The following is a 25,503-nucleotide window of genomic DNA, read 5'->3' as shown; positions in this document are numbered from 1 at the left end:
GCTTCGCTGCTGCTGCTACTGTGTGATCGAGAATCTCCGGGGGGGGCAGGCCCCAAATCCTCGGCTTTGCCTATTGCCTGTTGCCGGGGCCGGGGTCAAAGCACTCAGCAGAGATGGTGCTCGGTGCATCGGGGTCGGAGGCTCGGAGTTTTTCGGACGGACTCAGAGTTGGACTGTGATCGGATGCTTCCAGGATGCTGCATCGGCAAGTTGGCGGCGCTGGAGGTTTACCGTCTGCGTGAGATGATGGGACTTTGAGAGACTCTGAGACTTTTACCGTGCCGATGGTCTGTTCTTATCAAATTACGGTATTGCTTTGCACTGTTGTAACTATATAATTATGTGGTTTTTGTTAGTTTTTAAGTCGGTATGTCATGTGTTTTTGTGATATCATTCTGGAAAAAACATTTTTATCATTTCTTAATGCATGTATTACTAAATGACAGTAAAAGGGAACTGCGTGTCCTCTTAATCATAACCATAAATCCAAAGCAACACACTCAAAATGCTGAAGGAACTGAGCAGAACAGGCAGCATCTACGAAAATGAGTAAATAGTCAATGTTTCGGGCTGAGACTACCCGAAGAAGGGTCTCAGCCTGAAATACTGACTGTTTATTCATTTCCATAAGTGCTGCCTGGCCTGCTGAGTTCCTCCAGCATTCTATGTGTTGCTTTCCATTTTATTATTGGGAAATGAAACTTCATTCAGCACGTTATGCTTTCTTGTACCAAGCAATGCTTATTCTTTCCTGAATGTTTGAATGATCTTCCTTGAAGAGTTGCAGGCATCGTGTGGGGAAGGCACAGAAGCATTACAATAGACCAGGACCTTGTGCAAGATCAGATGACCCTCCTCCATCTTCAGTCAGAATGCGGTGTGTTAATTATGAATGAAGCATGCTGATTTATAAAAATTAGGATTGGGAATAGGAATAATTAGTACCTGAAGCCTGCTCCTCCATTCAGTAAGACTATGGCTGATCCAACAGCCACCTTCCAGTTTCTCCTCATATCCTTCAGTTTAAATGCTTGTCAGTCTCTGCCTTGAATGTGCTCAGTGACTCTTGTTTCCACTACAATGTGAGTTTGAGGATTTCAAAAATTCTCATCCCTTTGAGACGAGAAAATCCTCCCTGTTTAAAATAGACAACTATATATTTTGAAGCTATGCTGCCTCCAGAGGAAGCAACTTTCTATCCTCCACTTTGTCTATCCTCTCAGAATCTAAAACGTCAATAAAATCATATCTTGTTCAAAGTAAATGTATTATCAAAAGTATGTATACTGTGTACAACCTTGAGATTTATCTTCTTGCAAGTAGCCTCAAAACAGAAACGCAATAGAACCCATTTAAAAAAAAACACATGCAAAGCCCATCAAACACTCTATATATGGGGGGGGGGGACAAATCATGTAAACAATAAAAGTAGAGAAGTAACACAGAATATTAACTGCAGAGTCCCTGAGAATGAATCCACAGCCACAGAGCCAGTTCAGTGCTGAGGCGAGTGAAGCTGGTTCAGGAGCCTGATGCTGCAGGCCACAGCCTCAGAGCCAGTTCACTGCTGAGGCGAGTGTCGACGGTTGCAGGCTACAATTGCAGAGTTGGTTCAGCGTTGAAACACCTTGATCAAATTGTGCAAATATTTTTTTAAAAAAGTAGCAAAAACACATGGAACATGAGCTTGTATCTTCTGAGTGAGTGAGTGCCCAGCCCACTCAACCTTTCATCATGCATCAACCTCCTGTTCCAGAAATTATTCCAGTTGACCTACACAATGCCTGCAATGCAAGTACATCCAGAAATATTGGAGACCAAAGCCGTACAATGCTCTGCTGCTTATGTATCACTCCATGTAGAATTGTCGAAGCAAATCGTAGCAATTCAGTTTCCGACCCTGCTTGAGTGGTTGTCTCAGCAAGGTCAGAAATCTGGCTTTACTATGGCTATCGCTCTCATAGAATCTGTTTGCCAATTTTCATTTTCTTTTCAGCACGTGTTACTTGACGCTTACGCAGATGATTTCATTTTATTTATTATTTCTATTTCGCGATACAGCGTGGAGTAGGCCCTTCCTGGCCTTTGAGCCTCATCATCCCAGCAACTCCTGAGAGACCTGAATGCCCCTTTGTCTTGAAAGCACAGGACAATTTACAATGACCAGTTAATCTACCCGGGACATCCTTGGAGTGTGGGTGGAAACCAGAGGACCCAGAGAAAATCCACACTTTCCACAGAGACTTCTTACAGAATGGCACCGGAATTAAACTTTGAACTCCCGAACGCGCTGAGCTGTAATAGCGTAGCGCTAACTGCTGCACTACTGTGGCACCATGATGTGGCTTCATCTTTCAGAAAATGGTGATTCTGGATGGATATCTGGGAACGCAACCACCCCATAGTTGAAATTTGTGATGTTGTGGGTGTTGATTATCATTTCACATGAGACTGGTTTTTAGTAATAATTTTAAAAAGTCCTCCAAGTAGTGGAAATCTGAAAATGGAGAACACTGGAATATTTTCAGTTGGGCAGTGTCTGTAAAAAGAAGTAGTAACTACTTTTATACAGCGATGTCGTTGCAGTTTTGGCATCTGCACAGTTCACGGCATTTTAAGTTAAAGTCTGTGGGAATACTCTGTAGTAACTAAGGTGTGCAAAAGAAGATTGTTTGTGTGTCACACTCGATCACTTTTCTCAAGTCCCTGAAGAGAAGGGACGATTAAAGTCCAACAGGTGACAGTTGGATATAAGGACATTGACATTGCGAGCTGGGTTCAATGCTTGTAAGAGTACATTCCAAACAGAACAGTTGTGGCACTGTTATATTCAGCAGCTTATGGAGGTCTTGATTGTTCTGCTACCTTGGCTGAACTATCGATATCTAACTCAGGACAGACTACTGCGAGCAACCTTCCCTCAAATTTGTAATGACCATTGTGTGCAAAAATCTTGTGCAATTTTTTGCCCAGTGACGACAACATGTGCACACTGCATTTTATATACAGAGGTATTCATTTTAACAGCTAACAAAACACTTTTTAAGAACTTTGATCTCCTCTGCGTTTGATTGCTTCTGCTCTCGTTCATCTGCACTCACTCAAAACATAAGTAGTAAGCCTGTAGCAGGTAATGAAGGGTTTTCTTGCCAGAGATTTTCCTCGCTAAAAAAGTCAAGTTTAAAAAGTCAAGTTTCCAAATATCTTCCCACTCGCAAATTCTCCAGCAACTCTTGCATTGGCGACAGTACATGAAGGTAACACGAGTTTCTGGATTGTACATGAATATTTCTCGTGGCTGTTTATTCCTGACCTCATGAACTTTCTGCATAGAGGTTTCTACTGTTTCGTTAAGCTATTCCACTTTAAATGAACTAGCAGTTCTTTTGCGCTCAATGCCCTTTGCTTCTTTAGAATTCGACATAGTGAATCAATAATTTCTATATTAAAAACAGCATAAATACGCTAGTTCTAAAATCTGCAGACAAATCATCGCAAACTCCACATTGTCAGCACCATCCGCACCAGAAACCAGAAATGTGATTGTGTACAATCGTGAAATATACTTAACATGCTTAATGAGCTAGACGTGCAGTTTAGATTCCTTTGTGCACTAGTAGTAAAACGTGTGTGTGCACACACCTTAGAGGGAGCATTGACTACGGCCCTGCCTTGTTTGTAATGATGTGTGCATTTAGAATAGCTTAATGTGCAACCCTAGTAACTGATGCTTTACTACTGTAATGTAGTTATTCTGAGCCACTAGTCATCAAGTAATGCATCCTTATCAGCTAATGAGCTATGCTGACGGGCTGTGAATTGCAGTGAACAGTGTGTTCTATGGTTTACTTAACACAGCAGTAACTTTCTGGAAAAGTCTCTTCCAATCACAATGTACAGAGCAAATGCCCAACTGCAGCAACCCTTCCGAGTTTAAAAGAAGTTATTTCTTCAGCACTGTTTGGTGAACAAAGGTTTTCTTTATATAATAAATAAGTGTATCCAGAATCAGGTTCCATATCATCGGCATATGTCATGAAATTTGTTAACTTTGTGGCAGCAGTACAATATAATACATGATAATATAGAAAAAAACTGAATTACAGTAGTGTGGTGTGTGTGTACGTATAGGTGTGTGTGTATATATATATATATATACACACACACACACACACACACACACACACACACACACACACACACACACACACACACACACACACACACACACACATATGAGGGGACGTGTTGTGTCCTTGAGCAAGGCACTTAATCACACATCGCTCTGCGACGACACTGGTGCCAAGCTGTATGGGTCCTCATGCCCTTCCCTTGGACAACATTGGTGTCATGGAGAGGGGAGACTTGCAGCATGGGCAACTGCTGATCTTCCATACAACCTTGCCCAGGCCTGCGCCCTGGAGAGTGAAGACTTTCCGGGCGCAGATCCATGGTCTCGCAAGACTGACGGATGCCTCTGTATAAAATATAATTTAAGTTAGTAGTACTATTAGAAGTAGAAATAAAGAAAGTAGTGAGGTAGTATTTGTGGGTTCGATGCCCATTCAGAAATCGGATGGCAGAGGGGAAGAAGCTGTTCCGGAATTGTTAATCGTTGAGTGTGTACCTTCCGACTTCTTTACCTCTTTCCTGATGATAGCAATGAGAACAAGGCAGGACCTAGGTGATGGAGGTCCTTAATAATGGATGCTGCCTTTTTGAGGCATCGCTCCTTGAAGATGTCCTGGATACTGTAGAGCCTAGTGCCCATGATAGGGCTGACTAATTTTACAGCTCCCTCCAGCTTATTTCGATCTTGTGCAGTAGCACCCCCCCCCCCCCGTGCCCCCCCCCCATACCAGAAGGTGCAGCCAGTTAGAATGCTCTCCATGGTACATCTGTAGAAATTACATGGTCCATCTGAATTAACAATTTCAGTCAGCAGTACAATCTTCGGCTGTGACTGATGGTGGAGATTACCAAAGCATGCCCTTTGCAGTTGGGAATTATGGTGTCACTGTTAATGAGCTATAGGCTCTTGAGTCAATGTGTCAATTAAAAATTCATTATGGGTCTCCAGACAACTTTATTTATTTATTTTTTTATTGTAAGGCCTCATTGAGTGGAAATAAACCAATAAAGTATGATCTGATATAAAAATATACAAAGGTGAAGTTCCTTTGTATATGTTCATGGCACAGAAGGAGATCATTTACCTAACTTTGAGAAGGTTGTCCAACTAAATCTTTCCCCTCCTCTTTTCCATAGCTCTGTGTTTTCCCCCATGCTACCTGTAGTACAGGTTCCTAATGTGAAGAGTGCTTTTTTTAAACTAGGAAAACAGCCTGATGTACTGCACAGTCTAGTGTACCAGATGAACTTGTTCAGCAGGAATTAGTATTTTATAGTCAGTAAATTTTTCTTGATCATTTTATTAATTGTTTCACAAGACCGTTGAGATAAGTTACTATTCAAGTGGATAATTTAAACCAGGTTGCTATGTCCTTGTAACAAGGCTGCGGAGGTTTATAGTAGACAAGTCTGACTGCTCATTGGTTTAACTTTCAGATTTTGATATTTGATGGATTTGTAACTTGGCTTTTCTAGAGTAAACCGAGGGTTCTTTTACTTCAGCTTGAAAATCATTCATGACTTCTGTTTTGGGGGAAAAATGGTAGACTCCTGTTGATTTGATTCTGTGCTGAGGTCCTCCTAATGTGAACTGCTTGTAACCCAGATGGTTTGCAAATTGGAAATGTTGTAAACAGAGTTCCCAGGCAGCAGGTGGCAAACCCATGCCACTACTCTCCCAAACAAGTGTGTGGATTGTACCTAACTCGGGTGGGTCTGTATATTGGGGGAACAGTGTTCCTTGTCCTTCTCCAGTGAAGTTTTCTTATATTCAAGGTTCTAAGTTCAATGTTGTAGAATGCAGCAATTTCCCATTTTTCCCATTATTTGGATACTTGGAATCAGTCCCCCAGGCTTTTGTTAAGAAATCAAGATGCTCTTTGTCCCATCAAGTCAGTATATTTATGGGAACAGACTTCTTCAAGTATGACTATTCTAATTTACACATACAAAATATAAACAGACTAACACTGAAAAGTTAATTGTCATTTCTTTTTACTTAGCAAAATTTTAGAGTAAAAATGGGTTTTGGTTGCTTCAGCTATTGTGTCGTAGTTCTCCCCTTCTTTTCCAGTCCTGCTGAAGGGTCTCGGCCTGAAACATGGACTGTTTATTCTTTTTCGTCGATGCTGCCTGGCTGGCTGAGTTCCTCCAGCATTTTGCGTGTGTTCCTCTGTTTATGAAGTAGGATCAGATCAGAAATTGTGCTGCAATTCATGCTTTTCTCAAGTTGAGTTTGAAAGTATACAGTATTAAGTTTTTAAAAAATCCATGCCATTTCTCCTGAAAAAGCCATTAACTCGAGTGAGCAACGATTACTTGAGCAATCAGTACCATTTTGTATAGTTAACTGATATGTGTTTAGAATGAATATCATTATTTTTAGGTTGATCAGTTTGTGCATTTTTTTCAACTTAGAAGTAGGTACTCCTTAAGAATTAGGGGAGACACATAGGCTGGGACAGGGGTTCCAGTCTGATTGTTGCTTGGTGGATTTGCGTCACCTTCTATAGTTTGCCTGCCAATTGATCTATCAGGAATGCAAGCTAGTAACTGGTGAGAATGATCCCTAGATTTGGAACTGTGTTACAAGGGAAGTGTTTAGATATTCACATGGCACCATTTGAGTTCCACGTGAGATGTGCAAGAACACTATATAGCCAGTGAGAAACTATTTGACCTCCCTGTTGGAATGTAGAAAATGCACAGCAGACTTCCAAACACAGCAATGTAATAAAGAACAGATAATTGGTTTCTTAAGGACTTGAAGAATTCAATTGACCCTGGGTAATATGTCTTAAAATAACTTCATTTTCAGGGTGACCCTAACTAAATGTGTTTTACGGTAGGGAAACTGGGAATTGCTCAGTGACAAGGACGTCAGTTTATTTGAATAGATTACGGTTTTGGAGAAGGAAGTGCTGAGCATGGTGTCCAGCTGGCTGAATGTATATCCCACAGTTGTGGGGCAGAAGGAAGCAGGCAAGTGGACAGGTGTACGATGCAGTGCTGAAAGAAGTGCAAGGAAGGAAATGGGGACCAAGATGATAAATTGTAACAGGTTCAAGGTTGGTGCCAGTACCTGTAAGAAGAGCTTTGAAATAATCACCTCTGCTGTTGATGAAGGCTCAGATTGTCTTTCTCTTTTGTCCCATTGTGTCTGCTTCACCATTCAGTAAGTTCATGGATGGTATTTTGCGTCAGTTCCATTTTACTGCACTAACTCTGTCACGTGATCAGCAACAATGAATATATCGAGTCAGGATTTATAAACAAGCAAGCATTTATTAAACCCTGATAAACAATGAGAAAAAAAAACAAACAAAAACCCTAACCAGAAGTAAACGGCTATGTGGCCATTCAGTAAACTGCTACTTAAAGTGATAAATGCAAAACCAGTTCTTAAAGCGATAAATTCAAACGCAGTTCTTCAAATGGTAAATTTTAAAGTCCAAGAGATTTATATAGTCAATTAGGAGAGACTTTCATGAAATAACAAATTCCTCGAAGACACAACGTCACTGCCACTCCCAGCCGGATCCTGCCTTGTCCACAGGATTCACGACGACGGAAATAAAACAGTTTAAAGGCACTGACCTCTTCCTCCTGGATACTGCACAGCCTTTTCTGCTGCCTTTTTAGCAGAGGCTACTTCATGCAGATCATTCTTTCTTGAACGAATTCAATAATGGTCGGTCCTTTCCAAACCCGTCGAACGTCTCCTTCAGGGTCCCGTCTTCACTCTCCCGTGTTACTGAAAAGATACATTAACAAACCTGGCAGCGATTAGTCAAACTGCCGGCCCAGTACTTCTGTACCTTACAATAGAACATAAAACTCCGTTTAAAGTCAAAACTGCGTCATAATGCAAATACGCAGCAGAGCGGAGTATCTCCTTGACATTCTAACTGGAAAACTAGTTGCGTCACCAGGGGTTTTCCCTTTTATACCCCTGGTGAACATGTCATCACGTGACCTCACGGTGGGAAAATTACATCAGGTGACCTCCAAAAGACCTTTACATCATTCTCACAAGAAAGTCACACGATCTCTATGAGGTATGTAACAACTCCAACTCCTTAGATTCCCTTTATATGCAAGTGTCTTCAAAGTTCAAAGTAAATTTATTATCAAAGTGCATATGAGGTCTTAGTCAGGGTCGACCATGGATGTGGTGTCCTAGCTATCTAGATATGCAAGCCTGGGCAGTATGATATGGAGAGCAGGCTGTTGCCCATGTAGCAAACTCCCCCTCTCCACGTATCTGAAGAACCCAAAGGAACGGCAGAGACCGATGCAGTTTGGCACCAACAGTGTGGCAGAAGTTGCTAGTCAGTATTGAACTCAATGTAGGACTGCCTTAGGGACTTCAGCTCCTGAATTTTCCCTCTGACTTTACTCCTAAAGCCTTCCCCGTGAAGGCAGCGGAGGTTTGAGATCAGAGATATCCCTCTAGATGAGCTGCAACCAAGGCTGATGAGCCCCGTCTGCCCAGAGTGACTGGTTTTAAGACCCCAGTAACCCACCTTTGCCCCTTCTCCTGTCAGCAGAAACGGTTCTGCTGGGCTTATTAGCTAAGCCACATGTGAAGTCCAGGAGCTGGACTTGGATGTCAGAGGCTATTTGAATTACATGCCATTGGGGCATTTAATAGGTTGTCTCCACTACCGCCCCCATCTATAACAATCTTAATGAACCAAAAGTATATACATGTCGCTGTATTCAACCCTGAGATTTATACTGTTGTGGGGATTCACAGTAAATACAAAGAAACACAATAAACTCAATGAAATGCTGAACAAGATGGATAAATGATACCCCTCTGGTTCAAAAGCTTGATTGTTGAGGGATAATAATTGTTCCTGAAGCTGCTGGTATGACTCCTGTACCACCTCCCTGATGGCAGCAGCAAGAAGAGTGCATGACCTGGATGGTGGGGGGTGTCCTCGATGAATGTTGCTTTCCTGCGACAGCATTCCTTGTAGATATTCTTCAGTGGTGGGGAGGGTTTTACTCATAATGGACTTGACTGTATCCACTAACTTTTTGCTCAAGGGCATTGGAGTTTCCACGTCAGGATGTGATGCAGTCAGTCAGTATACTGTCCACCGCGCATCTACAATCAACAGAAGTTCAACAAGGTTTTAGATGACATGCGGAATCTTCACAAACTACTGAGAAAATAGTGTCACTGCCAGGCTTTCTTTATAATGGCACTTGCATGCTGGGCCCAGGACTGACCCTCTGAAATAATAATGTCAAGGAATTTAAAGTTTCTGACCCTCTCCACCTCTGATCCCTCAAAGAGGACTGACTCATGGACCTCCAGTTACCTCCTGTAGTCAATAATCGGCTCCTTGGTCTTGTTAACACTGAGTGGGAGGTGGTGGTTGTGGAGGATGTGTTATTGCCAGTCCGAACTGACTGGGTTTGCAAGTGAGGAAATTGACCCCAATCAGAGTCACGTGAAGCCACAGGAGCAGGTGATGGATATTCATATGAGCAGCTGGTGCATATCACAAGTCCTGGTTTTGCGACCACTGACGCCAGGCAGACAATCTCTGAAGAGTATTGATAATGGCTGGGGTCACCCGTCTTGTAAAGACGCTGCCCAGAAGAAGGCAATGGCAAACCACCTCTGTAGGAAAATTTTTCAAGAATAATCATGGTCGTAAGACCATGATTGACCATATCGTGTGACACGGCACATCACGAACAAATGAATATTAGACTTTGGATTGGATGACTGCTGCTGCTGATCATGAGACAATAAAATGAGAATAATTGAGAATAAACTGCAGCCAAATTGACAGTTTTTTTCAGAGGCTCAAAAATAAAAGTTTGTTGAGAAGTTTATCGAATGACTGATACCTAAGATCCAAGCTCATTGTAAGGGACAGCATCAGATTCCTTCAAAAACAGTGGATTCCAGTTAATTGAGCCATCAGTTAAATCGGGGAAACTGTTTATTTGGGACAACTCTGAAGGAAGAAACACAAACTTCCCATCCATATTCACCATGGAATAGGATCTTGATGGAGAATTCATGATGAGGGGGATGAGCTTCTAAATTATGTTATTTAAAAAGGGCTATTAGTTGTCTTGGTGGGTTTAGATGCCAGGGTCTGATAAGATGTATCCCAGACTGTGAAAGGAGGCAAGGGAGGAGATTGCTGGGGCCTTCACTGAATATTTTAAATCTTTCCTGGCTACAGAGGAGCTGTCAGATGATTGGAGGACAGCAAATGTGGTCACTTTATTGAAGAGCATTAGAGATAAGCCAGGTGATTACCAATCCGTGAGTCTAATGTCAGTTGTAGGAAAATTATTGGGAATCTTTCTGAGGAGCAGGATTAATCTGCACTTAGAAAAAGTTAGGGTGGTGTGGGTCAGTCTGAACAATCTGACTGAAATCTTCAAAGGGGAAACCAAATGTATTGATGAGGGCTACATGGAGTGTAGCAAGGCCTGTGATAGGTTGTTATGTGGGAGATATTAGTTTTTTTGGTTTAGGTTTAGAGATGGAGCTTGGTTACAGGCCCTTCGGGCCTAACGAGCCCGCAGCACCCAAATCCACTCGTGACCAATTAACTTACTAACCCATACGTCTTTGGAATGTGAGAGGAAGCTGGAGTACTCGGAGGATCCCACATGATCACGGATCACAGTATTTTAGAAATATCTAGACAAAAGCTGAAATCCCTATTGTGTGTGAGGCTAAAGACCAAGTGTCCAAATAGGATTCGTATAGATGGGTACGTGGTATGAGCGTGGTGGGCCGAAAGGCATATGACTGTTGGGCTTTTACTTCTAGCGGACTTTCTTTGATTAATAAGGGCATCAAAGGTTATGGAAAGAAGACAGAGGAATAGGCTTGAGAGGGAAAATAAACCAGCCATGACTGAATGGTGGGGGAGACTCAATGGGCTGAATGGCCTCATTCTGCTCCTGTGTATTATGGTCTTATAATTCAAAACAATTTTTAAAAAATGTTCTTGTATCTTTTGTTTCTGTTTTCAAAAACAATCTGGTTGATGTTGTTACTGATCATAATTGGATCAGTTTCCTATCAAACTGTACTCTAGTTTGTGAGTGTAATCTCTGAAGTTGTAGTTGCTGAGCCAACAGAAACCAACAGTTTACATAACTGATTAGGTTGGTTTTGTTGGTTTGTTTGTATCACAAACAGGCCTGGCACATAACTTGTTGCTAGGGAATGATGTTCCATTGTCATGCCCATCGTGACAAGATGGTAAGCGTCATCAGAGGCCCCAGCTGCTTGACGAAGCCCAAAGGTCTCCCCATTCACCATTCCTAATGCGTTCACGACTGAGGGTGCCGTGTACACATCTCATTAAAGGGTATGGCCACTTAGCCTCTGACTCTTCCCTAGCCAGGAGATTAAATTCACTGCCTGATTTTTGGTATGCAGTGTATACATTTAGTGCTGAAAAGGGAGTGTGATGAATAAAAAACAGACCTGTGGGAATTCAGTTTGTAAAGATTCACACACCAAAAAGAATGGTTGTGATACTTTTTATTCCTTGCTCAGGCTGTTGATGGGGCAATGTAAATGCTCTATCCTGTGGGATAAAGAAAGGGTATTGTAATATTTCACGACACTGGTTAGATTTTAGTTTTCAGTTTATTCTAGATTTGGGTTTGCTCTCACTATGGTTCCATTGTTTCATTTCCAACCAGAGTAAACAACTTGCATTTGAGGTCTAAACAGGTTGTCTGACATCATGTTGTTGTGCATTGAAACTTGACGTATTTCTTTTTAAATAAGGATGCATGTTACTGCGAAGATAACAGCATTCAGGAGGACACTGGATTTGTTTCTGTTTGAGTTTCGTATCTCCTTGTGATATGGGCGGCTCTTTGGCCCATCAGGCATGATAGCACCCAAATCAATCCCATCCTTCACTTGCTTCTCTAACCTTTTCTCATTCCACTGTGTAGTTTTTTTTTCCTGACCACCCACCCGCTTAGGGACAGGTTGCAATAGCCACATCTTTGATATTTGGCAGGAAGCTGGAGAAAGCCACGTGTCACAAGAAAACTGGGAACTCCACTTAAATAAAAAAACTGCAGGTCAGGATTGAACACTGGAAAAACTCAGTAGGTCAGGCAGCCTCTGTAGAGAGAAATAAACAGTAGGCTTCTTGGGGCGAGACCGTTCATCAGGACTCAAAAAGTCAGCTGTTTATTTCCCTTCATAGATGCTGTTTAACTTACTATGCTCCTCCAGCATTTTGTGTGTGTGTCAATCCATATTTTCAGCATCTGTGGTCTTGCTTGTGTCTCAGGTTAAGGTTGAACTGTCTTCAGTGAAGCTGTGAGTCGGCAGCAGTACCATCTACTCCACTCTACTGTCCCAGCACCTTATCTGCTCCAAATATTTACTCTCTGCACCCAGCTCTTCTCTTGGCCTGCATTGATTCATCAGCTACTGAAAGTTCTCATTACACTTTTGCCACTACCAACCTCAACTTTATGGAATCCCCTTCATCTGTCTCTTGCGCCATTCTTAACTTCTGGATCATTCAAAACGTGGTCATTGTCCAAACTTGGAGTCCTGTTAACTCATTAACTCATTACCTGTGTGTTCACTGACCTACACATTGGCTCCTTATTCAGCCATGTCAAAGTTTATGCTGCTCTGCAAAACATCGCCGTGTTTCACCAGTGGCTCCTTGGCCATTAGTTTCACTTTAAGTACTCGTTTTCTAATCCTTTCACGATTTTATACCTCATCAGCTCTGTAATCTCCCCTAGGCCTTCCACCCTTAGATCTAAGGGATTTTTTCTTTCCTGACCTTAATCACTTCCATTGTAACACATGCCATCAATTTTAAGGACACACCCTCTTTAAAAATGTCTCTACCTTTTGTATTTTTTCTCCACAGTATCTTGTGTCTACAATCACTAGTCAGGACTATGATTCTTCATTTACTGGATATGTGCAGCTCCAGTAACTCAAGAAACTCAACATTATGCATGTCGAAGCAGTCTGCTTGTTTCTTTTATCATCTAAATCGTAGAACAACCTTCATTAGACGGACTGCATTGTTTTAAGGTGATGGATCATCATTGCCTTTTCTAAGGCAATTAGAAATGGATAATAAATTCGGAGCTTATCAGCAATGCTTACATCAAAAGAATATAATTTTTAAAAAAATGATTATTGTCTGCCTTAGTAATGTAGAAAGGAGACAAGCAGACATCCACACTTATATTTCATGTCCTCAAGAAATCCCAGAACGAATAAATGCTTTTAAACTGCTCTGTCATTTAGGTCTTCAATGTAATGTCAGAATTGTGGCAGCCATCTTGCATCCGGTGAATTTCAACAAATACCTGTATGATGATGATCAAATATTCTGTTTGTGTGCTTGATTTGAGGAATAACTATTGGGCAGGATAGCAAGAAGAACTTGGATCACATAGGAGCAAGTGTCTCACAAGCAACCTTGGGGAATGCGCTTTTAGATTGTTTTGTAATGAGTGGTCACTAAAGAATTTGGACCTTTCGGACCATTATTGTAGGTTAATAACGACAGACTCCTTTTGCTTTTTATTTTTATTGCCTATGTTGAGCTAACACAAGAGTTAACCAGTGCTTTTATATATTTTATATATGTCCAATCACTCTCGTTCATTGAAATGGCTATTATGGCTTTTTAAAAATCAGTATTTCCCATCCTTCTCTTTGGTCCAAATTCATCATTATTTTGTGTTAAGGTGATCAAATCTGTGGTACATCTTAGAGCACAGTGAAGTTCCCTTCAACTGTTGTTTGTCAGAACTTTACCATGGATGGTTCCAGGCCTGGCTGCGAAAGGAGGGTTGGAAATGGGGCTGGCAAACCCATCCCATAAAAAACCCATTGCTACAAAAACACTAACAGAAGCTCCAAAGACCTCACCCCTGGAAGAGGTTGGCTACACCAAGAAGATGAGTTACACCAGGAGCCATCTTGAAAAGATGGCCCAGAACAGAGGACCCTGGAGAGCTACTGTTGGCCACCTATGCCCTAGTAGGGTTTGTAAACCCAATCTCTATATTTAGACCTTCAGTTCACACTGTTCTCTAGGTAGTCAAGTTACTGGTTAGTGTTCCTCCCAGTGGGGTTGAACTAGCATGGGATAGGGAAGTACCTGGAACTGATTCTATTCAGATCGTATTGATTTGTTCTTAATGTAAAAACAACAACATTTCATGTGTCGTTCTCACTCTGAGAACTTGGCCATGCCACGAAACTCTTGTAATGCCCTGGTTAAGATTTCTACTGCTATGTTGTAGGTATTTCATTTTAGCAATTTTCTACAAAAGTGGTGTGTCCTGCTGGTAGAATGTTTTGGCTTCAGCTATAGAGATAGGAGTCCTGATGTTCCACTTAAGAATGTTGTGTCAGCCAAGTAGGAAAAAGTTCTAGAGAGTTTGGTGATGGACAGTGTGGTTCGCGGGTCGTTTTGGCTGGGAGCTGTGGAGAGGACAGGAGGGAAGATGGCTGAGAATGCCGTGGGAGGAAGTGTTCCTGTTGCACAGAGTGCTTTGTGCAGATGAGTGGCTCCAAGGAAGAAGGGCCGATACTCCAGAGACAGAGCCCGTTTGTTTGAGATGGATTTTGTGTGAAGTTCGGAATGCGTGTGCTTTGACGCAGACCGTGGGTTCAGCACGTGAGTAAAAAGATAACTGCAGGATCAGCTCCAACTTCATGTGCGCATTTGGACTGGTTTAACTATAATGGGTCTTTATTTTCTTATCTCCTTCCTACTAACTGTTTGCAATATAGCTGAAATTTGTAAATATACTTCCTTTTTAATTTTATGCGGTGCATGTCCTGTTATTTCTTGCCAACCGACAATTGTATATGGGCAGTATTTACAGAGCTTTGCTCAAATTGAGGTTTCTTTAATCGGAACATCACAACGTTCCTGTTTGTTTGAACCCCAATCATATCAATTCATAGATGCGCATTGTTTATGAAAGCTGGCCTTGTCACCTCTGAATCTCATGGCTGTTAGCAGGGCCAGCTAACGAGCCGAGTTTGCTTACCAGCCCGGTGACAGGGTTACGCTCTCTTTAAGTACTTCATGTTCACCTGAGTACTACATCTTCTGAGGTTGCACTTTATTTCTGTGCTTTGTAATATAACGGTGGTACTCGGGCAGTCCCAGGGCGCCAAGAGTGATTAACTTTGTTTGGTTCTGAGGTGGCTGAAGAATTCATAGACTCCATCACAAGTGAGCATTAAGTGTCAGTAAAGTAATAAGTTGCACAAGAGCTCATATATTCACCTGACCGAGACTCTCATTTTTTAGTGTCTTACTGCAAGTTCTTTCTCCCATTTTTAATTGGTTGAGAGGCAGGAATTTCCATGAATTGATGAAATGTTTGCTGTATCCTCCTGATCATCATTGGGGGGGTGGTATGGTAGCGTAGTTGTTAGCTCGTTGCTCTACGGCGATCAACAATGGGGTTTCAGTTCCTACCGCCATTTCCAAAGGAGTTTATATGCGCTCTCTGTGACTGCGCAGGTTTCCTCCAGCAGTTTGTTTCCTTCCACATTCCAAAGGCGTGCAGTTAGGGTTGGTGAGTTGTGGGCATACTCTGTTGGCGCCAGAGGTTCAATAACACAGAAGCATCATAGTGCAGTGTACCAGCATGGAAGCTACATATGAGGCTCCGCGGATTTCACTAATGTCAGGGTTAGAAAGATCGCAAACCTCGTAAGGAAAGAGAATGTCAAGTTAACTGCAGTAGAGCTATGGCTTGGTGAAATGCTTGGAACAGGGACTTAGTAGTTCTGCATTTTCCAACATAAATCATTCATGTTGATCCTTAAATTACAACAGGATGATATCTAGCATGTAATAGAGTCCTTTTAGTTATGCTCCATGTTGCTTCTCTTGTGTTTTCCAGGTAACCAGCTGGTTCATAGGCCAGCTGCAGTTACTAGATCTTGTAGACTAGAAAATGAAATCCAACTTGATGCACTGAGAGGGTGCTGCATTGTCGGAGATACCAGCCTTTGGTTGAGAATTTAAAATCAAGGCTCCCGTGTTCCTGATGGATGTGAAGTGTTGCATAGTACTATTTTGAAGAAGGCTGGTGGAATGCACCCCATTATCCTGACCATCTAAATAATCTCTTCATCACCATCATCTGAAGGGCTGATGTTCTCATTGCATTAAAGGTTTTATTTTCAATTAAGCGCTTCAGAGTTGATCTGAGGATATTAAGGGTAGAGTAGAGTGAAAAGTCTTTCAGAAAGGGAAAGGCCTGTAATCAGAATCACGTTTCATATCATCGGCATGTGTCATGAAATTTGTTAATGTGTGGCGACACTTGGCGGGCTGCCCCTACCCTGGGTGTGTTGGTTGTTAATGCAAATGACGTCTTTCACTGTTTTGTCGTACATGTGATAAATAAACTTGAATTTTGAATCAAAGCTTCCAAGGATGCTTATAAGATGTGGATTATAGAGATCAAAGTACAGCTTGAGTGTAATAGCCCATCATGAGAGAGGATTACCCTGGAATACGATCATGACAATGACAGTTTACTTGCAAACAATCATCCATGCAATGATATCTGTAAGATATTTACTAAGTATTAGATATGACATGACTGAATAGCTGTGTCTCTGTAATCTTTTAATCACTTTAAGCCAGTTTCTTATGCGCTTTCTTTTTTTAATAGAACAAGCAACAGATGGATCTTTGCAGTCAGAGGATTGGGGCCTCAACATGGAGATATGTGATATTATCAATGAGACGGAAGATGGGTGAGTGTAATATAGCATGGCGTTCAAAGGCTGTTAGTTCTATGCAACATCCCATAGATTTATTAAAATATTTATGAAGATTAAGATGTGGAATGCTTTCACCATCTAGGCCATGTTCTCTTCTCACTGCTGCTATCAGAATCATAACCCACACTACTAGGTTCAGGAACAGCTATTACCCCTCAGCCATCAGGAACTTGAACCAATGGGGATAACTTCAAACCACTTCACTTGCCCCATCACTGAACTGTTCTCATAACCTATAGACTCACTTTCAAGAACTCTTCCTCTCATGTTCTTGATATTTATTGCTTCTTATTATTATTATTTCTTTTTGTATTTGCAGTTTGTTGTTTTTTTGCACATTGTTGATGATTGCCCTGTTGGTAGTCTTTTGCTGATCCTGTTGTATTTCTTGTACTTGCTGTGAATGCCCACAAGAAAATGAATCTCAGGGTTGTATATAGTGATGTATGTATTTTGATAATAAATTTACTTTGGACTTTGTGTTGTGCTTGTGTAGGACCTTGTAGATTGAATGGAGCCTAGTATGCCATCCAGTTATAGACAGATGTGAAATTCACACCAATAGGAATTTCACTTAACTAAATTTTGTTGTTATTGGAACCTATTAGAAAAAAATACTTTCCCCATGGTGAGGGTATTAAGACTTGCAAACCGCTTGCTGTATCTAGTGCAGTTCTTTAATTTGATTCCTTAACCTAAATTTTCCAATTTTCATTTTGAGCTTGTGAGAACTTCCCTTTCCACGAAATCTGTAGAGGGAGATGAGAGTTATTTAATTATGCATTGGGCTTTGATGTTATTTTGAACTTTGTTTATCCCTATTGGAATGTCCCTTTGGACCATTGTATTTTGATCTAGCGTAACAAACAGCCTGTTTACTCTACAGAGGAATGCACCTCTGATCACGCTTTGTAATTTCCAGTCAGTTTTGACCAGGCATAGAAAAAAAATGCATCCAAATGGGTTATCAACAAAATACAAATCTTCATAATCAATCACATAAAATGTGTTACTGTGTACACGATTCTTCTTGTACCTAGTCCCAGGTTTGTCCATCCTCTTGGGTTGATGAATCTACTATAGAATAGTCATCAATTTCTGGTACTTTCTGAAGATATGACATATGGAAAACATCTTTATTGTACTAACAACCCTTATTGGGAGCTAACTACCAGTTGATAATTGCCTTCTGGTGGAAAATCAATTCTTTACCAAATATCCTATAGATGAAGACTACCCCAAGTGCCAATCAAGCAAGATTAAGCCTCAGCACCATTTGACACAATGACCTACGAGTAATGCTGTTGAACTGAGAAATGAAAGACATTGAAATATCTTTCCATGGTGAATAATTTGGATTTCACTTTGGACAGAAGATGTCTGAGGAGATGATAGACCAGTGGGCAAATATAGACTTCTGTTGCCTGCCTGCCACACTTCTCTACAGTAGTCAGTTTTCAGAAATGCATCAAAGCCGTTGTCCTTTTCTCTCCATTTCCATTTCTTACCTGGCAGGGGAGAGTCCATGATCATTAAGGTGGTTCTCCCAGGATGAGGCTATCCCATCGCACTTCGGGTGTGCTGGCACTTGTGATGTCCCAAAATGCGGGATGCTCGATTGCAAAATTTGTGGTAGTGGGGGACTGCGTTCATGCTTAAATTTATTTGTGACATTGATAGGATGCAGAACTGGGCTGAGAAGTGGCACATGGACTTCAACCCAGATGAGTGTGAAGTGGTTAATTTCGGTAGGTCAAATTTGAAGACAATATACAGGTTTCCCCCGCCATCCGAAGGTAGAGCGTTCGAATGAAACGGTTTGTAAGCCGAAATGTCGTAAAGTGAAGAAGCAATTACCATTTATTAATATGGGAAAAATTTTTGAGCGTTTCCAGACCCAAAAAATAACCTACCAAATCATGCCAAATAACACATAAAACCTAAAATAACAGTAACATATAGTAAAAGCAGGAATGATATGATAAATACACAGCCTAAATACTTCTTGCAATCATTAAAGTACTGTCTAGTGCAGCGAAAATCTCACGCATGCGCTCTCGGCAGAAGCAATCTCTCCAGTAACCTTTAAGCTATTAGGCTGACAAATCATACCAAATAACAAATCATACTAAACAACACAAAAATACACAGCCCATATAAAATAGAAATAATGTATGTACAGTGTAGTTTCACTTACGGGAATCGGGATGGTGTGTTAGGCTGAGTCGTCGGAAATTGGGGTGGTGGGAGGTAGAAGAGACTGGGGTGTCATCTCATCGTTGTCTATTTCCTATAGGGCAGCCAGGTCATCTTCTATGTCTGCCTGCCTCGATGTCGAAGATCGAGGTTCGTCGTCTGCTGTGGCTGATGTGCAAGGCTTGAAAAACGACAGTATACTTGATGCTGAGCCTAGCGCATTTTTAGATCATAGAGTTCTTTGTAAGCACTCAAAACGTCCTGCAAAGCTGCCCTAAACCTACGTGCCCTTTCAAAATCAAAGTCATACTTTTCTGCAATCATTGCAGCGCTGTCAATCGCAGTGGAAATCTCACGCAACTGCTTCACGTTCAGTCCCTGGACGACTTCATTTTCGCTACTGCGTTCGGTTTCAATTGTTATCCTTTCCTCTTGCAATTGCATCCGCTCTTCATCTGTCAATTCTTGGTCATGGGATGCCAAAACCTCCTCAACATCATCTTCGTCAACTTCCACAAACCCGGCCTCTTTAGCCAAGCTCACTATTGTTGTATTTATTGTTGATGGTTCGAAACCTTTAAAATCATTCACTGCTTTGGGACATAGTTTCCTCCAAACGCCATTTCTCATCGAGACTGTTAGCCTATTGAGAGCATCCCCAATGTTGGCGATTGCCAGTTTTATATTGTAGTCTTTCCAGATCTCTCACAAAGATGCTTCGGAGTTGCCCTCTCTGTCAATAGCACTTACAATAAAATGCATCACATTTTGCATATAGTAAGCCTTAATTGTGGCTATTAGGCCTTGGTCACACGACTGCAGCAACGATGTCGTATTCGGCGGTAAGAACGCAACATGAATGTTACCGCCATGCTCGGTAATGTCAGGCGGATGAGCAGCACAATTATGGACAATCACAAGACACCTATTATTGAGGTTATTTTCTCTACAGTATTTTTCGACAAAAGAACTAACGTATCTGCTCATGTACTCAGAAAAAAGCACTTGGGTGTTCCAACTGCTTGGATGTGAACGGAACACAACGGGAAGTGTTTTCTTATCAACGCCTTTAAGTGCCCTCGGATTTTCTGAGTGGTACACTAATAGAGGCTTAGTGGTGTTAATAATAGGCATTAGGGTAAACCTGTCCTTCGATGCCTTGTGTCCCTTAGCCTGCTTTTCTTCTTTCGAAATAAATGTCTTACTCAGCAATTTTTTCCAATAAATTGCAGTTTCATCACATTTAAACACTTGCTTATACAAATAACCACCTTCTGTAATTATTTTCTTCAGTTCTGCTGGGAACCTTTCAGCAGCTTCAGTATCAGCCGAAGCACTCTGCCCAGTAAACGTTAAACTATGAAGCTGCCCTCGCCTCAGAAACTGATCAAACCACCCGTGACTACCTTTAAATTCCACTTTCGCAATACTTTCATCACCATCGGCCAGTGCTTTCTGTTTCAGTTTATTATAAAGACTGACTGATTTCTCCTTAAGTATAAGATAATTTAAAGGAACACCACGTTTTGTACACCCATCAATCCACTCAAGCAATAGACTTTCCATTTTATCCATTACTGGATGCCGACTAAGAGAGACCACTCTGCTACGAGCAGAACTAACAATAACATCAGCAGCTTTCAAGATTTTTTCTCTCTGCGTATAAATGGTGGATGCAGGCAAGTTCAACGCACGGACCATGTCCTTACTTCGTTCACCACGATCAAAATGCTTAATTATATCTAGCTTTACGCTAAGTGTAACACCCTTACAAGCTCTTTTAGGCTTTTCCGATACCTTCGAACTCATCTTGCTAACGGATGCACAAAATAAATCGAGGTAAAGCACATGTTTAAGCAATGGCGGCTAGAATGCAGTTCCAGGGCAGGAGCTTGGCTGCTCGGGGCGCGTGCTGCTTTTTTTTTGCACGCTGCCATTTTTTGTGCGCTGCTTTTTTCGTAACAGTGAAAAAACCTTCTGTTAGCAAAAGCAGGGTACTAATGTAGGTCTTTCATAACAGTCAGGTTTCGTAAAGCAAACGTTCGAAAAGTGGGGGACACCTGTAATATTAATGGTGAGACTCTTGGCAGTATGGAGGATCAGCTAGATCTTGGGGTCAGTGTCCACAGGATACTCAAATCTGTTGTGCAGGTTGACAGGGTTGTTAAGAAGGTGTGTCATGTGTTGGCCTTCATCAACGGTGGGATTTTCAAGAGCCATGAGGTAATATTACTGTAATAAGTCCTTAGTTAGACCCCAGTTGGGTACTGTGTTCAGTTTGGTCACCTCATTACAGGAAGAATGTGGGTACTATAGAGAGAATGCAGAGGAGATTTACAAAGATGTTGCTTGGATTGGAGAGCACGCCTTCTGAGAATAAGTTGTGGGTCAGCTTGGCCTTTTCTCCTTGGAGTGATGGAGGATGAGAGATGACCTGATAGAGGTGTATAAGATGATGAGAGGCATTGATCATGTAGATAGCCAAAGGTTTTTTTCCCAGGCTGAAATGGCTAACACAAGGGGGACATAGTTTTAAGGTGCTTAGAAGTAGGTACAAGGGGGATGTCAGAGGTAAGTTTTTCACACAGAGTAGTGGGTACGTGGAATGCACTGCCAGCGATGGTGGTGGAGGCGGACACAATAGGGTCTTTTAACAGACTCTTAGGTCGGTACATGGAACTTAGAAAAATAGAGGGCTATGCGGTAAGGAAATTTTAGGCAGTTTCTAGAGTAGGTTACATGGTCGGCACAACGTTGTGGGCCGAAGGGCCTGTAATGTGCAGCAGATTTCTATGTTTCTAAAAGTGTGACCTGGAAATGACCTTTTAGATTCACCTTTTCCAGGGGTTTGTCCTATACCTATGCCCAATTTGTTTGCCAATTGGTTCACTAGGGAGAGCTAATCTGAGATACACTGGACAAGAAGTTCCCACCTGCTTCAAAAGGGCCACATTTACACCAGTGCCCAAAAAGAGCAGGGTGACCTAACTTAATGACACTTGTCCAGTAGCACTCACAGCTATGGTGATGAAGTGCTTTAGAGGTGGGTTATGGCTAGAATTGACTCCTGTCTCAGCAAGGACCTGGACCCACTGCAGTTTGCTATTGCTGCAATAGATCTACGGCAGATGTGATCACATTGGCTCTTCACACGGATTGGATCACGTTGACAATACTAGTACCAATGTTGGGATGCTGCTTATTGACTACAGCTCAGCATTTAACTCAATCATTCCTACAGTTCTGATTGGAAAGCTCCAAAACCTGCGTCTCTGTACTTCCTTCTACAACTGGATCTTCGACATCCTGACTAGAAGACCACAATCTGTGCGGATAGGAAATAACATCACCTTGCTGACATTCAACACTTGTACACTTCAGGGATGTGTGCTTAGCCCACTGCTCTACTCTCTCTACACCCATGATTGTGTGGCCAGGTACAGCTCAAATGCCATCTCTAAATTTGCTGAAGACAGAACTATTGTTGGCTGAATTTCAGACGGAGCGAGATACAGCTACCGGTTGAGTGATGTCACAGCAACAACCTTGCACACAATGTCAGTAAGACCAAAGGACTGATTGTGGACTTAAGAAAGGGTAAGATGAGGGAACACACACCAGTCCTCAGTGAGGGATCAGAAGAGGAAAGGGTGAGCAATTTCAAGTTCCTGGGTGTCAACATCTCTGAGGATATATCCTGGGCCCAGCATGTCAATGCATCTGTAAAGAAGGCATGACTGCAGATATATTTCATTAGGATTTTGAGGAGATGTGGTATGTCATCAAAGACACTCGCAAATTTCTGCAGATGTACCGTGGAGAGCATTCTGACAGGCTGCATCATTGGTACAGAGGGACTACTGCGCAGAATCAAAGTACGCTGCAGAGAGTTATAAAATTAGTCATCTCCGTCCTGGGCACTAGCCTCCGTAGTATCCAGGACATCTTCACGAGCAATGCCTCAAAAAGGTGGTATCCATCATTAAGGATCCTCATCACCCTGGACATGCCCTCTTTCACTGCTACCATCAGGGAGGAGGTACAGGAGCCTGAAGGCACACACTCAATGATTCAGGAACAGCTTCTTCCCTTCTGAATGGACAATGAATCCATGAACACTGCCTCGCTACTTTTTTAATTTCTATTTTTGCACTACTTATTTAATATATGTATACTTTAATTCAGATTTTCCTCTATTATTATGTATTGCAATGTACTGCTGCCACAAAGACAAATTTAATGACATATGCTGGTGATACCGATTCTGATTCAGTTGCTGCCTTATTTACCGACAGAGCCTTGTGAAATATTTTGGTTGTGTTAAACACAATTTAAAGGCTGAATGTAATAATACAGTAAAATCTGCTTAACTTATTTCCTTTGTGTTTGTGAGCAATCACCACATCAAATGTCTATTGGCACTTTACGTTCTTCCCATGACTGTGTGGGTTTCCTCTGGATGCTCTGTGTTTCCTCCCACAGTGCAAAGACGTACTGGTTTGTAGGTTGATAGGTCATTGTTAATTGTCCTGTGATTAGGAATAAATTAGGGGAATGCTGGGTGGCTCAGCTCTTTTCCACACTGTATGTCAATAAATAAAACATCCCCCCCGTCCCCACTGCAACACCATCCATGAACAGAATTTGTGGCACCCATGGAGCATCATATCTGTAAAGACGCCACTCCAGATGTCCTTTGAGGTACATGAGATAGGAATTTATAAAAGTGCTGATTAAGTTCCTGATGACCGACAAAATACACTGTCCCATGCCTTTAGTGAAGCCAGTCTGGTAACTCAGAGTTAGGATAAACCAGTGACATTGTATGACCACAGGGCATGTTTGCTAACATTTATGTAGGTGCTGAGAACGGCAAGGCTGCATAATGTGAATGATTTTTCTCAGTGAGGTTGAGGGGCGATGTGTATATTAACAATGATTTTGTCAACAATGTAAAAGCCTTCCAGTTATGTATTCACTAAATAATTTCCGTTATGGTTCTGTAAACACTTTCGGAAGAAAACAATGGAGGTAATTCAATTATTCTTTCTAAATACATTGTGAAATGAAAGATTAGAATTGATAACCCCAGTGAAGTTTAAAAAAAAGCATTACCAGCTTAACTATATTAAAACCTGTAATAAAGCCAAAACACATTACAGCACTTGTTGATGTTTCCACAATAATATTACACTGGGGTGACTAAGGGCAGATGTTGAAAGAAGTAACTTTCCAATATCTTGTTGACGGAGAGAGGAAGGAGGAGAAATTGTCAGAATTTGGGCTTTGGCATTTAAAGGAAGGGTGTAATGATTTTGTTCATTAAAATAAAATGCAAATTTGGCAATAAAACCAGGCCAGATTAGAAGAGTGCAGTGTTGGACTAACAAAATCAACAGGCAAGTGTGAGAATATATGTTTTTAAAAAAGGCTTCCTTAATACTTTATACTTTATTGTCACCAAACTATTGATACTGGAACGTACAATCATCACAGCAATATTTGATTCTGTGCTTCCCGCTCCCTGGAGTACAAATGGATAGTAAATATTAAAAATTTAAATTGTAAATCATAAATAGAAAAGGCTATAAAAAAAAAAAACCAAGAGGTAGGTCCGGATATTTGGAGGGTACGGCCCAGATCCGGGTCAGGATCCATTCAGCAGTCTGATCACAGTTGGAAAGAAGCTGTTCCCAAATCTGGCCGTACAAGTCTACAAGCTCCTGAGCCTTCTTCCGGAAGGAAGAGGGACGAAAAGTGTGTTGGCTGGGTGGGTCGTGTCCTTGATTATCCTGGCAGCACTGCTCTGACAGCGTGCGGTGTGAAGTGAGTCCAAGGACGGAAGATTGGTTTGTGTGATGTGCTGCGCCGTGTTCACGATCTTCTGCAGCTTCTTCCGGTCTTGGATAGGACAACTTCCATACCAGGTTGTGATGCACCCTAGAAGAATGCTTTCTACGGTGCATCTATAAAAATTAGTGAGGGTTTTAGGGGACAGGCCAAATTTCTTTAGTTTTCTCAGGAAGTAAAGGTGCTGGTGGGCCGCCTTGGCAGTGAACTCTGCTTGGTTGGACTAAATGAGGTCATTTGTGATATTGACCCCGAGGAACTTAAAGCTTTTGACCTGTTTCACTTGCGCACTACCAATGTAAATTGGGTCGTGCGGTCTGCTACTCCTTCTGAAGTCAACAACCAATTCCTTCATCTTGCTGACGTTGAGAGATAGGTTATTGTCTTCGCACCATGCCACCAGGTTCTTAATTTTCTCTCTGTACTCAAACTCATCATTACCCGAGATACGGCCTACAATTACAGTGTAAAAGAATGAGTGACCTTGTTCAAAAACATGTAAGGAG

General features: G+C 41.7%; 1 protein-coding gene and 1 non-coding gene across 4 annotated transcripts in view; both read left to right on the top strand.

Moving 5' to 3' along the window:
- Positions 1–25,503, top strand: part of tom1 (target of myb1 membrane trafficking protein) — a 123,351-nt gene that overhangs the window by 6,485 nt on the left and 91,363 nt on the right. For all 3 annotated transcript variants that reach the window (XM_072271750.1, XM_072271749.1, XM_072271748.1), the window contains exon 2: positions 16,840–16,924. In XM_072271750.1, coding sequence (XP_072127851.1) covers positions 16,840–16,924 — 85 coding nt within the window. The remainder of the gene's footprint in view (positions 1–16,839; positions 16,925–25,503) is intronic.
- On the top strand, positions 18,452–18,615 carry LOC140205676 (U1 spliceosomal RNA). The gene has a single exon (XR_011887943.1). It is a non-coding gene; the product is annotated as a U1 spliceosomal RNA (small nuclear RNA).

This window comes from Mobula birostris, chromosome 11, assembly GCF_030028105.1.
Source record: "Mobula birostris isolate sMobBir1 chromosome 11, sMobBir1.hap1, whole genome shotgun sequence".
NCBI lineage: Eukaryota > Metazoa > Chordata > Chondrichthyes > Myliobatiformes > Myliobatidae > Mobula > Mobula birostris.
Note: the sequence above shows the minus strand (reverse complement) of the source record. Positions and strands in the feature narration are given on the sequence as shown.